The sequence below is a fragment of the Rhinopithecus roxellana genome, chromosome 16, assembly GCF_007565055.1.
Source record: "Rhinopithecus roxellana isolate Shanxi Qingling chromosome 16, ASM756505v1, whole genome shotgun sequence".
In the NCBI taxonomy this organism is placed as follows: Eukaryota; Metazoa; Chordata; class Mammalia; order Primates; family Cercopithecidae; genus Rhinopithecus; species Rhinopithecus roxellana.
This window is the reverse complement of record NC_044564.1, coordinates 589,698-604,595: the sequence shown is the minus strand read 5'-3', so window position 1 is coordinate 604,595 and position 14,898 is coordinate 589,698. Positions and strand designations below refer to the sequence as shown.

The window sequence follows — 14,898 nt, the reverse complement described above, 5'->3', positions numbered from 1 at the left end:
CGTTTGTTTTATTAAGAGGTTTTAAAAATCAGGAATGGGGCCAGGCACTGTGGCTCATGGCTGTAATCCCAGCACTTTGGGAAGCTGAGGCGGGTGGATCACAAGGTCAGGAGATCGAGACTATCCTAGCCAACATGGTGAAACCCTGTCTCTACTAAAACTACAAAAATTTGTTGGTTGTGGTGGTGCATGTCTGTAATCCCAGCTACTCGGGAGACTGAGGCAGGAGAATGGGGATTGGAGATTGTGCCACTGCACTCCAGCCTGGGCGACAGAGCAAGACTCTGTGTCAAAAAAATAAAATAAAATAAAAAAATAGAAAAGAAACTGACTGGGCACGGTGGCAGAAGAATCGCTTGAACCCGGGAGGCAGAGGTTACAGTGAGCCGAGATTGCGCCATTGCACTCCACCCTGCACAACAAGAGCGAAACTCTGTCTCCAAAAAAAAAAAAAGAAAAGAAAAAAGAAAAGAAAAGAAATAATTTGTCCCACATTCTGTGCTAAGAGCTTCACACGTATTATTTTACTTAATTATCAAAACAACTCTAAGGGTAGACAGGTGTAGATCCAGGTTTTGTGGGGATTGGAATTAAACAGTATTAAGGGTCTTCTGATTTTAAAAAAAAATTACAAAATTAGGTACGATGGTTATTTAGAATGACAAAATAAATTATAAATGATAACAAATGAAGGGCGGGCGCGGTGGCTCACACCTGTAATCCCAGCACTTTGGGAGGCCGAGGCAGGCGGATCACGAGGTCAAGAGATCGAGACCATCCTGGCTAACACGGTGACACCCCGGCTCTACTAAAAATACAAAAAATTAGCCGGGCGTGGTGGCAGGCGCCTGTAGTCCCAGCTACTTGGGAGGCTGAGGCAGGAGAATGGCGTGAACCCGGGAGGCAGAGCTTGCAGTGAGCCGAGATTGCGCCACTGCACTCCAGCCTGGGCGACAGAGAGAGACTCTGTCTCAAAAAATAAAAATAAAAAACCAAACAAACAAACAAAACAAATGAAGAGCTCTCTAGCATTTAGGAGAAATGCTCCCTGGTTGCAACTTTCCACCTGTTAGACTACAAATCCCAGCGACCCATGCAAGTGAACATAAATTTCATTAACTTCACCGTAAAGCTGTCTGGCGGCAGGTGGGGGGTGGGTGGGGAGAAGTGTTATTATCTCCATTTTTAGGTTGAGTAAATCACTCAATATTGCAGAGCGGGAATCTGAAAATTATGCAAACAGACTCCAGAGCCCTCGCCTTTACCCTCAACGTGCTTCTTGTCAAGATCACTGAGTGCACGTGAGGGTCTCGCTAACGATGGCTGAGGGGGAGACGATGAAGTAAGAGGAGGGGCTGAACAAAGGGCAAGAGAAAGGCGGAATGAAGTTCCTAAAGAGAGGTGGACGGAATTGGGCTCCGCAGCCCTAATGGAGAAACGCGCCTTAGGAAGGAAGGGGAGAAGTTTAAGGGGAAACAGGTAAAATGAGGCAGAAGTTGAGCGAGTTAGTCAAACCCTAAATTCTTTATTTACAAAACAGCCGGGCACGGCGGCTCTCGCCTGTAATTCCAGCACTTTGGGAGGCCGAGGCAGGAGAATCGCTTGAGGCCAGGAGTTCAAGACACTCCTCTCTGCAAAAAACTATTTAAAAATTAGCCAGGTGTGGTTGTGCGCAGTTGCGGTCCCAGCTACTAGGGAGACTGAGGCGGGAGGATGGCTTGAGCCCGGGAGGCGGAGACTGCAGTGAGCTCTGATCTCGCGCCACTGTACTCCAGCCTGGGTGACAGACCCAGACCGCCTCTAAAAATAATAATAGCAATAACAAAATAAAAATAAACAAATGTAATGCACCCAACTACGCCCCGGGAGTGGCACTGGGTTTCCGCAGCGCAGCGGCTGCGCCTGGGCGCCCCAAGCAACACGACCAGCGCCGTCAGGAGGCGAATGGCAGCCAGGACAGAGAGCTGGGGAGGCTACCGCGGTCAGGCGAGAGATAAGAAGGCCGTCTGCGGCGTCATTGACGGGGCTGAAGGAACACCGGGGAGAAGAGTGGCAGACAGCTCCTGAGCCGCACTGCCCGGGCGGCGCGGAAGAGGGGCCTCCCAGCGGTGTTCCTTTCAGCCAATGGCCGCGAGATGCGCCGTCCGACGGTGCCCCGCGCGGCACAGGGAGGGAACAAGCAACCCATGGGGTGCCAGAAAGCGCCATCTTTCTAGGTGACTATGCGAACTACCAGGGAAGCGTAGCCAGGGACAGGCTTCTCTGCCCGCGGTTAACCTCAGTGCCGCCACTACTTTAACCTGAAGCTAGGCAGCACTGCCGCCCTCACTAAAGATGGCTCACTGGCGCAGAGAAAAAGCCGGAAGCAACCGGGCCTTGCGGGGAGCCGACTGAGCGCCGCGGGGGCGTGGCCTGGCGGTGGAGGGGCGAGGCCATCCGCTGTAAGCTGGGCTTGCGGTCTTTCAGTCGCACGCACCGCACCCAGTCCAGACCCTGTGGCGTCCTGGGGGCGGGTCCGCCGCCGGCCGCGCCGCCGCCCTGGTGTCTACCTGTGGGAAGCTGCCCGCCTAGTCTCCGAGATTTGTTCCTGGTGGTCCCGCGGACTCCTCGTCCCTCCGCGGTCTCCGGCTGGCAGCGATGGAGGGCGCCGGGGAGAACGCCCCGGAGTCCAGCTCCTCTGCCCCTGGGTCCGACGAGTCTGCCAGGGACCCACAGGCGCTGCCTCTGGAGGAAGAATCGGGGGACTGCGCCCGGTCCCGGGAGGCCAAGAAACTCTGTGGGTATTTAAGTAAGTTCGGCGGCAAAGGGCCCATCCGGGGCTGGAAATCCCGCTGGTTCTTCTACGACGAAAGGAAATGTCAACTGTATTATTCGCGGACCGCGCAGGATGCTAATCCCTTGAACAGCATCGACCTCTCCAGTGCAGTGTTTGACTGCAAGGCGGACGCTGAGGAGGGGATCTTCGAAATCAAGACTCCCAGCCGGGTTATTACCCTGAAGGTAAATTCCTGGAAGGACTTTCTCCTTCCCAGCGGCGCGAGGTCGCCTTTTCGCAGGGCACGGCTGGGCGCGAGTGTGTGGTGGACACAGTAAATTGATTGGAACTGGCGTCACCGACTTGTTCAAAGAACTTTGTGCTTTGCAAAGGGCATTCCCACCCATTTCCTCATTGGGTTCCCACAAGGCAGGGACGACAGACCCATTCTACGGATCAAGAAACTGAGTTAGAGGGAGATGAAAGGACTGGCCCGAGGTCATGCATCTAGAGAGTGGGGTAGCTTGGAATCCCGTAGTCTTTCTACCTCTCAGACCTCTCAGTGCTGAATCAAAACTTTTACTTTTGGGTGTGCCTGACAGTGCAGTTACTTTAACTTTCTTACCTGGAACCTAAGGAAGTCAAAATATGTTCTTTGCAATCCTCTCTCAAGGCCAGGATTCTGATTCCCGTTTCTTGATGTTTTGGCCAAGGTCAGTGAATGCTGAGAAGAGATTGGCAGGGATTGGTAAGATAAATACTTAGGTTTCACTAATCAACCTAGATTGTTCATCTAGGCATGCCTAAACCTGTTTTCCTATCAGCAGCAAGGGGTAGGTTTTGTTTTATCATCATGTTTAACTGAGAAAGCCCAAAGCAGTAGAAAGGCCACATTCTTTGAAATCAGACGGGCTTGGATTCAAATTGTACGTTTGCTACTTACTAGCTATGTGACCCTGGACAAGTTACTTTACCTCTCAGAACCTAGGTGGTTTGTAAGCATTTGACACATCACAGGCATATACAAATTGCTGAATTAATTTCATCACCTAGAGTACAGCCTGGTACCTAGTGGGGTACTTAATAATTCTTTGTTGAATAAACACACGTGCACACACAATGTGATGGAACCAAGGTCAGAGTGCTCATGTCAAGAGGAGGTGTCTCATAATTTAATTGGAAATACAGATCTGGGCTAAGTGTTCTATGGGCATCAGAGAAGAATGTGCCAGGAGATAGCCTTCCCCACCCCATCCCCATCTTTCCACCCCTCCAACCCCACCTCCAGCTAAGTGGGTATCTGCCCCCGGGTTCAGTTCCCCTTTACTGACTGGGCTTGGCTGGTGACCAGGCTGGGGGACTTGGTTAAAATAATGAAACTCAGGAATCCCTGGCCAAGGAAGGCATTTATGAGGTCATGTGGTTCCTGGGTCTCTGTGTCTCTTCCACAGGTTGACTGCTGTATACAGGGTCTCCAACACATGGTCTTTATAATACTATTCCATTGTTCCTGGCTCTGCGCCAGGCTCTGGGGTGTGAAGCTAAAGCACCTCTGCCCCTGGTTCTCAGACAGCTTAAAGTCTGGTGGGAGAGACTGATGGAGAACCTGCATGAACCCTAAAATGTTCTGTAGAGACACTGTGGTAAGTCTGTGCAAGACGGTGTGGTGACAGGAGGAGTCATTTCCACCGAGTGGAAGGGGCTAGCCCGAAAAGCATCTGGAGGAGGGATACACCCAAGGCTTCAGAGAAGAAATAGGTGGCAAACAGACAAGAGGGAGAAAGGTATTCCAGGCCAAGAGAGCACCGTGAGCAAAAGTAGGGAACCATGATAGAGCCCCGAGTGTCCAGGCAAATCACATGAGCCAGAAAGACAGAGGGGCCCAAAGGATGGAGTTGAAGAGCAGAGCCTGAGGGCGACTTAGGCCAAGTAGCAAAAGCCCAGTCTGACTATTGGGTAGAGAAGAAACTAGGGGAAGGGCAAGGCTGGTACTCAGGGAGCCCATCAGAAGGTGATCAGGAGAGAGTAACAGCTGAACTAGAGCTGTGGCTATGGGGAGGGGGCCAATGGAGGTGGCTCGGGATAGTAGGGAGGTAGAATGGGGGAGATGTCAGGAGTGGCTGGAGTAACTGGCTGACTGCCTGGTTGGGTCAGTCACTGACAGGAGGGAACTCAGGATGAGGAGCCCATGGAACATCCAGGTACATGTCCCCTGCAGGAGACTCTCAAGTTCCAAGGGGACAGGGACCATGTGTGTTGGCTCACCCCTGTATTCAGTGCCTAGCACCATCTCTGACACGTATGTCAGTGCTTAGTATACCCTTGTCAAATGAATTAATAAAATGGGGTATTTGGGTTTGGCTGGAGCTCATCAGCATTAAGGTCATGGGGAAGACCTGGGAGGTGCTGTGGTCTCTCTGGGAGAGTGTATGGAAAGAGAACACTGGTGGGCATCATGTGTCCTATTGGTACCTGCATGACAGCCTCACGGTTTCTTTCACAGACCACCCCCCATCCCCACCCCGGCACAGTGCACACCAGTGAGCCCCTGAGACAGTCAGCTTGCCTCTGTTGCCATGTAGCCTGCTGCTATTCTCATGCGGCCTTTTTGCAGGCAGTTCTGTGAGAATACCCATCCATGCCCGGTGAGCTGTCCATCTTCTGCAGCCCACCTCAACTGATCTCAGGCCTTCTTTATGAAGCCACTAATCTCCTGGCCATAAAATCCAACTTATAGACCAGGGTTTTGGGACCAGCTCTATCACCACATGCCTGGGCGACTTCAGAGGTTTAGTTTCTCCACCTATAGAAAGGGCTGCTCACTCCTGCCTTGCCTCCCTCCTGAAGAATCCAGGAGTTATTGGATGTGAAAGTGGATGCTTGGACCAGCCACCAGCCAGTGCTGGGAGACTAATGACTAGCATTTACCAAGAACTTGTTTGGAGGGCCAGAGCACCTGGAAGGTGCCACCATATCGTCACCATGTGCATGTGGCTTTCCAGTCCCCATTCATATCCGTGATTCCGGTGCATCCCCAAGGCAAAAAGGATTACTCCCATTCCACAAAAGGCAGCAAAGACTTGGAGATGTCACACAGGTGAGATACCATCTCACCTGGGAGATAGTGATGGTACCAGGACCCCACCCAAATCAGAATTCAGTGCACCTCCCCTCTTTCACAGCACCTCCAAATTCCTCTATCCAGTGAGCACATTTTGAGCACCTACTGTGTGTCAGGGACTGTGTGATACCCTTGTCTCATTTCATCCTCATCACTGCCCTATGCAATGAGTCTTATTGTCACCAGAGTACGGATCAGATGAGGAAACTGAGGCCCAGAGCAGCTAAGGAGAGATCAGCTGAGTGGGAGATCAGAGCCTGATGATCTTCTGTGGCCAGGAAGCATACATACCTACAGTGACCCTTTTTTTTTTTCCCTGGGAAAAGAGCATTCCTAAGTCTCCCACAACCTTCCCCTCTTCCCACACCTAGTGCCACCCTGCAGGCACAGGGCCTTGCCAACTAATCCTTGTGCTTCTCAGGCCGCCACCAAGCAAGTGATGCTGTACTGGCTGCAGCAGCTGCAGATGAAGCGCTGGGAGTTCCACAACAGCCCGCCAGCACCTTCCGCCGCCCCTGATGCCGCCCTGGCTGGGAATGGGCCCGCCCTGCACCTCGAGCTAGGTACCCAATGGGCTACCCTCCTGCCTACACATCCAGGGCTCTGGTGATTAAGCCTTTACCCTCCTGCTGGGAATGAGCGGGAGGAGCCCTCTGCTAAGGAAGCAGAGAGCCAGGGATATGACTCAGGATTAGTTAGGGCAAGAATTTGGGCTGAGACCAGGCTGCCTGGGTTCAAATCCTAGTCCTATATAATTTTAGGCAAGTTGTTTAACCTTTCTGAGCTTGTTTCCTTCCCCATAAGATGAGGTTTATAAATTATCCCTACTTCTTAGGGATGTTATGAGGATTAAATGAATTCATATACCTAAAATGGTTAGAACAATGCCTGCACATGGTCAGAACCCAATACAAGTGAGCTATTATGATGATGACTCAAGAAATCAAACTTTCACAGAATTGCCGTGAGGAGGGTTAATAAGAAAATGCAGTGTTGTAGATTTGTGTCATGAGTTGGGTAGATCAGTGATTTTTTTTTTTTTTTTTTTTTTTTTGAGATGGAGTTTTGCTCTGTTGCCCAGGCTGGAGAGCAATGCGCAATCTCAGCTCGCTGCAACCTCCACCTCCCAGGTTTAAGCAATTCCCTGCCTCAGCCTCCCAAGTAGCTGCGATTACAGGCACCACGCCCAGCTAAGTTTTGTATTTTTAGTAGATACAGGGTTTCACCATCTTGGCCAGGCTGGTCTTGAACTCCTGACCTCATGATCCACCCACCTCAGCCTCCCAAAGTGCTGGGATTAAAGGCTGAGCCGCCACGCCCGGCCAGATCAATGATTTTTATCACTGGTGTTCCCATAAGATAGGATCCTTTCCCCCAGGATGACTCACGAATGAAGTTTCTTGATCCCAAATCCTGTATCATCCCAACGTGGAGGAGTCAGGAGACCACTCCCTCCCACCCCCATGCTGCAGCCAGAAACATGATTGGCAGGTTTTAGGATCAGTGTGGACCACCTCACAGCTGCCCCTGCAAGAACATGGAAAATCAGGTCCCACTACAAAGCCACAGAGTGTCTAAAGTGCTTCATGTTCAGTTGACAGGGAGGCCAAATAGGCAAGGGCAGGACTTGTTACCAGGTTACCCCCGGACCTCTGTACCTGGGTGCTTTGCATGTCCAAAGCTGAATACATCTGCCCCAACCCTTCTTCCCGTTTTCCTTCCCTCGTCTCGGTAGATTCCCTGCCGTGTACCCACTAGGAGTTGCCTTCCACCCTTCCTCAATTCCAGCCAGTGAGTCCAGTCAATCACTGTGCTGGCCATTTTTGCCCTCTGACCCACACATCAGACTCAGGTCTTTCTTGCCACCACTGCCCAGGTCAGACCTCATCTCTCAAAAGTCACAGCAGCCTCCTCTCCAGTGTCCCCATGTGGAGACCTGTGCCAGAACCCATACCCTTCTCTGCAGCCTGAGTGAGCTTTCTTAAATGAGAACCTGAACCCGCACTGCCATCCAAGGCCACCCCCCACCCCACTCCTGCGCTCGGGGCTTATCCCTCCTGATCTCACCTCTGCCTGCTTCCCCAGTTGCCGCCCTGGGCTTGATGCTTCAGCAGAGTCTCTGCTCTCTCTCTCCTTTGCCTGGCAAATTCTTGCTTATTCTCTATGGCCAAGCTCCAGCATTGCCTCCTCCTCTTGCTAGCCTCCTCCTGGAAGCCTTCTCAGACTTTGTCAGCTGGATTCTTTCTGGGCCCTCAACCCTTTTTTCAAACACTTCAAGGGAGACCTGTTCCATTGTGTTCTATTAATAATTACCCCTGTCCTTGTCCATCTCCACACGTTCCCCTTAAGGGCGAGGACCTTTTTTGTTGTTGTTGCCTGTATCACCTCCCTGGTGTCCTGCCTGGCACATTGGATATTTGCGGAGTGAATGTGTAAGGCAATACACTAAACCTTATAATTAAATGAGGAAAGGAATGTAAACCCCTTAGCATAACCTCAGGCACATAGTCAGTGCTCAATACATGGGAGTTGTCCTAATAATATTGTTATTCTATGTGTATATGTCTGTGCATAGAATACACCCATGCTATTACTATCATAATAGTATGTACACAAACATATATACGCTATCACTATTATAATAACCGTTCCTTTTATTCTTAATAATCATTAGGAATTTCTTTGGAGTTTCTGTGGAAGGGTTTCTTTGCTTCTGCATTCTCCTCCAGCCCTTACTCCCCATCTGCCAGGGAGCCAGACAACCCTGGTTTTGCAGAAAACTGCAGCCTGGGTTGACGCCGCTGCAAAGGTCAGCATCAGGCTAGAGGCCAGGTGAAACCTCTGCAATAATAGAATTCCTGTGTGTCTTAACTGAAATTTGAAGAAGCAGATTGTGGAAGCATGGCTCTGGGATCCTCAGCCCTCTTCTGCTGTGGCGAACCTGTTGCAGGTTCTTTAATTCTGCGGCTTTGCTTCAGCACACACGGTGGGCCTCTTCCAGGCCAGCCCCTGCTGTGGGCATTGGAGAAAGGCACGGAGCTGCTGTGATGACCTGGGTTCCAGTCTCCTGAGGAGGATGCTGCCTGAGACTCAGGAAGCAGGGACATGAGTTTCTCCTCTTGAAGCCTCTCCTCGCCTTGCAGCAAGCCTTCACTCTCCTCCCAGACCCAGGGCCTGGCATAACCTTCCTAGCCCACCTAGAAAGATGTTTCTGGTGTCTTGGGCAAGTCAGCAAGGCCTGGATTAGCCATGTGGAGCAGGCTGCCCCACCTCACCCGCCTCCACCCTTCCTGAGGAAGCAACAGCCCACTCCCGCGTCACTGAAAACCTCCTGACCCACATCAGACTTTGAGTCAGAGATTCCTGGTAAAAAGCGTCTCGTCACTGCTCTTGAGCAATCTGCAAGGCATGTTCTCTCCTGCTTTTAAGCATTTACAACTTCATTTTATACTTTACCTAAACAACGGTCTCTGCAGAGCCAAGAAAGATCAAAGGGAACCCACGAGATTTATAATAATAAGAATAGCAAGTTGCCACAGTAAGCTACAGTTTACAAAGGACCTGTATAAATGTGTACCGTCATGAAATATGCCTGCTGCCCCAACACTTTACATGCATCATCTTATTTAATCCTCACAGTAATTTTATAGGGTAGTTAGTGCTGTTTCCATTTCATAGACCAGGAAACTAAGGCTCAAAGAGGCCAAGAGACCTGTCCTGGGTCATGTAACAAGAAAATGTCAGTGCTGAAATTCACAACCCAGGCTGCAGAGACTCATAACCTGCCCTCCCAAAGCTGAGGAGCAACCAGGCACTCAGCCAGGGCCCTCTAGGGAGGCAGTGACGTCCTGGGCCAGGCCCTTTGTCTAGGCAGTGACTTCTTCCCAGTGGACGTGGGGCAACCGTCAGAGCTTACGCAAAAGGAGAATTACAAATAAATGCTGCTGAAAATCCTCTGTGTGGTCACAGAGATTGTGGTCACAGAGAAATGGAGGGCATTTCTCCAGGGTGCCCCAGACTATAGCCTCAGGTCATTGATTCTGCCTCCTGTGGAAAGCGCTGGTTTCTGTTGGGACATCGCCATCATGTGCCGCCCGTGCCTTGCACACTCCTTTGTACTGGGGGCTTGTGCCTTCATGGGTAGCCCCTCCTATCTTAGATGACCTGCTTGTTAGAAAGGCCGCTCTGATAAGCCACACGGTTTAGTGGGAAAAGCAAAAGTGGGGACTGTGTTTGAGTCTATAACAGTGCCACACACTAGCTTTGACTTTGGCCACAAAACTCACCCTCTCTGAGTGGCTATTTCCTCATTGGTAAAACCCACCAGTGATGGCAACCCCCAGGACTTGGCTCTATGTAGTCTCAGAGTTGATCTAGGGCCACGGGTGACACTTACAAGAAAACAGATATTAGCAGTTCGGGAAGTACTGCTAAGATATCAAAATCTTAGAAAAATTGTTAAGGTTTTTTGGTTTGCTTTGAATGAAAGAGAATAAGATGGTTAAAGTATTGATAAATAAGAAAAATTCATTTTGAATCAGCTCAGAGTCTGGCTTAACGGCTACTTTGAAAGATGTGAGTCCAACAATATAGGGCTTTATGGCTTATTTTTTTATTTTTTTGAGACAGAGTCTCGCTCTGTTGCCCAGGCTGGAGTGCAGTGGCGCAATCTCTGCTCACTGCAAGCTCTGCCTCTTGGGTTCAAACAAGTCTCCTGCCTCAGCCTCCCGAGTAGCTGGGACTACAGGCGTGTACCACCACGCCTGGCTAACTTTTTTGTATTTTTAGTAGAGACAGGGTTTCACTATGTTAGCTGGGATGGTCTCGATCTCCTGACCTTGTGACCCACCCACCTTGGCCCACCAAAGTGCTGGGATTACAGGCGTGAGCCACCGCTCCTGGCCTGGCTTTATGGCTTTTTAAACATTTTTGTATACATTAACTCTGAAGGAAACACGGTAGAGAGTATCCTTCTTCTTTTTGTTTGTTTTGTTTTGGTTTGGTTTTTTGAGACAGAATCTTGCCTTGTCGCCCAGGCTACTGGAGTGCAGTGGTGTGATCTCAGCTCACTGCAACTTCCGCCTCCCAAGTTGGAGCGATTCTCCTGCCTCAGCCTCCGGAGTAGCTGGGATTACAGGCACGTGTCACCACGCCCGGTTTATTTTTGTATTTTTAGTAGAGATGGGTTTTCCCATGTTGGCCAGGCTGATCTTGAACTCCTGACCTCAGGTGATCAGCCCACCTTGGCCTCCCAGAGTACTGGGATTACAGGCGTGAGCCACCGCGCCTGGCTCTTGTTTTTTGTTTTGTTTGTTTGTTTTAAGTGATTTGCAACCAGGTCACAGCACCCTCCCCACAGAAACGGGGCCCAGCTACAGATCTTCTACCCAAAGCCAGGTTTGGTTCTTCAGCCACCTGCTCAAACCCCTAGGGGCTCTGGTTTCCATCGTGATGAGATCCAGCCACTTACCCACACCCGCTTCTATTTGGCCTTCCCCACCTCATCTCCCCAGGCTTCCTCCCCGCAAACTCAGTTCTGGGTCTGAAACCCGTTGCCTGTATGCTCTGCACAGAAAGAGCCTTCCTGGTTCCTCCTGCAGGTTCAAATCAACCCCAGTCCTTAAGGCCCAGCTGCAGTGCCCCTCCTCCAGGAAGTTTTCCCTGACCTGGATTGGAAAGACTGTCTCCACCTCCCAGAACTGCCCTAACCCAGCACCTGGGGTTCCCCAGATGTGGACTTCTTCCCCTTCCCTACTCCTTAGGCTGTGAGTTTCTGCTTTGATTATTCTCTTTCTCCAGCCACACTCACAAGCCTCAGGGTAAACACCCAGTCCATGTTTGGTGAGAGGATTCATGGAAGGGTGGACCTCAAAGATGTGGCATTTGAGGAGTGTGAGTACTGGCCTGCCTGCCAGATCTGACGGAGCCTGTTAGGAATGTACAAATATACTGTCTGTTGTTGTTTGAACTACTGCAAAGCTTCTTAGGTAGGTTGAACAGCTTCTCCTGGCCCCCATCATTATATTTAATATTTTTATACCCACACCCTTTTTGCAGATATAGTGCAAAAACAAATCTCCACTCCTAAATATTTCAGTCTCCCAGTAAGAGGGTTCCAAGTGGAAAGTGTCTGCTGCCCTGGTAGGTCTCAGGGGCTGTCTAATCAAGCTTATACCATCCCGTAAGTGGTCCTGGCTCTTTTCTCCTTTTTCTAACACTTAATTTCTAAATATTTCACCTCCCCTCTCTTATACTTCAAATAATTTCCTTGGCCTTGAAAGCTTGCTTAACATTAAACATTTTAAAGTATTCACTGTAGAAGAATCACTATTTACACAGAACATTTGGAAGACTAAAAAGAAAAAGAACCTATAATCCTATCACCCAGAGGTAGCCAGTATTAACCTTATGTTATGATCTCCTGCCTGCCTTTTATTTAAACATGTTTCAGATCATATAGTAATATAAAATGTCCTACTTTGTTTTTTGATACTCGGTAATGTGACCCTAATATTTGCCTGTGTTTTAAAAATCTCTGTATAAACATCTATTTTTGATAAATACATATTCTTTTTCTGTTTATAAAGTAACCCATGTTTATGTAGAAAATTTGGAAAAAACAGTAAAATACAATGAGAATAGCCTGCTCACTTCAAATCCCATCACGCAGCTGAAACCACTATTAAGATTGCGGAGTATAGTGCTTGGGAGTACAAGGGCCAAGAATATTAGATTCTGCTTGGTCATCACAGTATTAAACATCTTCACGATGCATAGAACACACCACCTTACTGCCTCCCAGCAATCTCCAAGATTCTCTACACTGGGAGAGAGAAAAAGCCCAGAAATGGGTCTGGGATTGGAAATAATTTTACAGAGAAGCCTGTCCCTGCCTTTTAAATCACTTAATCAAAGTTATTTTCCTAGAATTGTAATTAATATTTGAAATTAGATGATTTAATTCCAAAAAAAAAAAAAGATTGCGGAGTATATTTCTTTGAGACCTTTTCTGTGCAATTGAGATAATACTATAACGCCAATTTTTTTTTTTTTTTTTTTTTTTTTTTTTTTTTTTTTTTTTTTTTTTGAGACAAGAGCTTGCTTTGTTGCCCAGGCTGGAGTGCAGTGGCACTATCTCACCTCACTGCAACCTCCACCTCCTAGGCTCAAGCGATCCACGCACCTCAGCCTCCTGAGTAGCTGGGACTACAGGCATGCCCCACCACACTCGGCTAATTTTTCTGTTTTTTGTAGAGATGGGGTTTTGCCATGTTGCCCAGATGGTCTCAAATTTTCGGCTCAAGTGACCCACCTGGCTCAGCCTTCCAAAGTGGTGGGATTACAGGTGTGAGCCATAGCACCTAGCCTTCCAAGTTTTTTTTAATCTGGCTTTTTCCACTCAGTACTATATTCCATACAAGTTTCCCTGTTTATAAGTAATTATTCGCATAGTTTTTGAATGATTAATATTCTATTATATGAAGACATTCTGATATACTTAACCTATTCCCAAGTTAGATCTTTTCCAACTTTGAGGCTATTTGTGACAATGCTAGAATGAACCTCTTGGCACATAAAGTTTTGTCTGCACTTCCATCTTTAGGATGGACTCTCAGATGTAGAATTAACTGTAGGTCTGCATTATTTTATTTTTTTTCTTTTTTTCTTTTTTTTTTTGGTTTGAGACGGAGTTTCGCTCTTATTGCGCAGGCTGGAGTGCAATGGCTCCAGCGCGGCTCACCGCAACCTCCACCTCCTGGGTTCAAGTGATTCTCCTGCCTCAGCCTCCCAAGTAGCTGGGATTACAAGCATGCGTCACCACGCCCGGCTAATTTTGTGTTTTTAGTAGAGACAGGGTTTCTTCATGTTGGTCAGGCTAGTCTCTAACTCCCCACCTCAGGTGATCCGCCGGCCTCGGCCTCCCAAAGTCTGGAATTACAGGCATGAGCCACCACGCCCAGCTAGGTCTGCATATTTTTAAGGGGTTTGCAGGAGGGCTGTACCAGCAAAATGCATCATTTTACTGGCTGCAGAACATTTTGTGAAAAGCTTATTTTGCCGCTGTTAACCTACAGGGAAGGCCTGCTTGCCCCTGCAACTCTCCAACTCCAGCCTGTTCCCAATCAGGGCTGCACCAGTAGCATCCCACCTGACCTGTCTTTCCAAGTACAGTGACCTGGCTGATTGATTTCCCTTTTCTTTGTTCCCAGGGCAAGAAGAAGCAGAGCTGGAGGAGTTCCTGTGCCCTGTGAAAACACCCCCTGGGCTAGTGGGTGTGGCAGCTGCCTTGCAGCCCTTCCCTGCCCTTCAGAATATTTCCCTCAAGCACCTGGGAACTGAAATACAGTAAGTGCCAGAGGGACTGAGGGGCTAGCCAAGCTACAGGCAGCCCCTTCGGTGGAGCTCAACCCACTATGATTCTCCTGCAGGGAGGTGGGCCCCGGGAGAGGGTTATGGGCTTTATTTTCAGTTAATCACATCATCACTTTAAAATATTACATTTGGCCAAGTGCGGTGGCTCGTGCCTATAACCCCAGCACTTTGGGAGGCTGAGGCGGGCAGATCACCAGAGGTCAGGAGTTCGAGACCAGCCTGGCCAACATGGCAAAACCCCATCTCTACTAAAAATACAAAAATTAACCGGGCATGGTGGCAGGTGCCTATAATCCCTGCTACTCAGGAGGGTGAGGCAGGAGATTCGCTTGAACCCAGGAGGCAGAGGTTGCAGTGAGCCGAGATTGCGCCATTGCACTCCAGCCTGGGCGACAAGAGCAAGACTCTGTCTCAAAAAAAAAAAAAAAAAAAAAAAAAAATTCATTGTTCTGATTGGAAAAGTAGTACATGTTCATTATAGGAAATCAGAAACATCTGGAAGGGTATAAAAAATTACTCACTGGACAAGGTGGCTCACAGCCTATAGACCCAGCTTCTAGGGAGGCTGAAGCAGGAGAATCACTTGGTTATAAATAAAGTATTTTTTAAATTATCCATAATCCTATCACCCAGACAAATATTCTTAGCA

General features: G+C 49.0%; 1 protein-coding gene across 4 annotated transcripts in view; it reads left to right on the top strand.

Moving 5' to 3' along the window:
- The first annotated feature begins 1,765 nt into the window (after positions 1-1,765).
- Positions 1,766-14,898, top strand: part of TBC1D2 (TBC1 domain family member 2) — a 58,322-nt gene continuing 45,189 nt past the window's right edge. For 2 of the 4 annotated variants that reach the window (XM_010357633.2, XM_030920093.1), the window contains exons 1-3: positions 1,772-3,000; positions 6,298-6,439; positions 14,087-14,222. In XM_010357633.2, coding sequence (XP_010355935.2) covers positions 2,638-3,000; positions 6,298-6,439; positions 14,087-14,222 — 641 coding nt within the window. In that variant the 5' untranslated portion in view covers positions 1,772-2,637. The other 2 variants (XM_030920094.1, XM_030920095.1) reach the window with 2 other exon arrangements.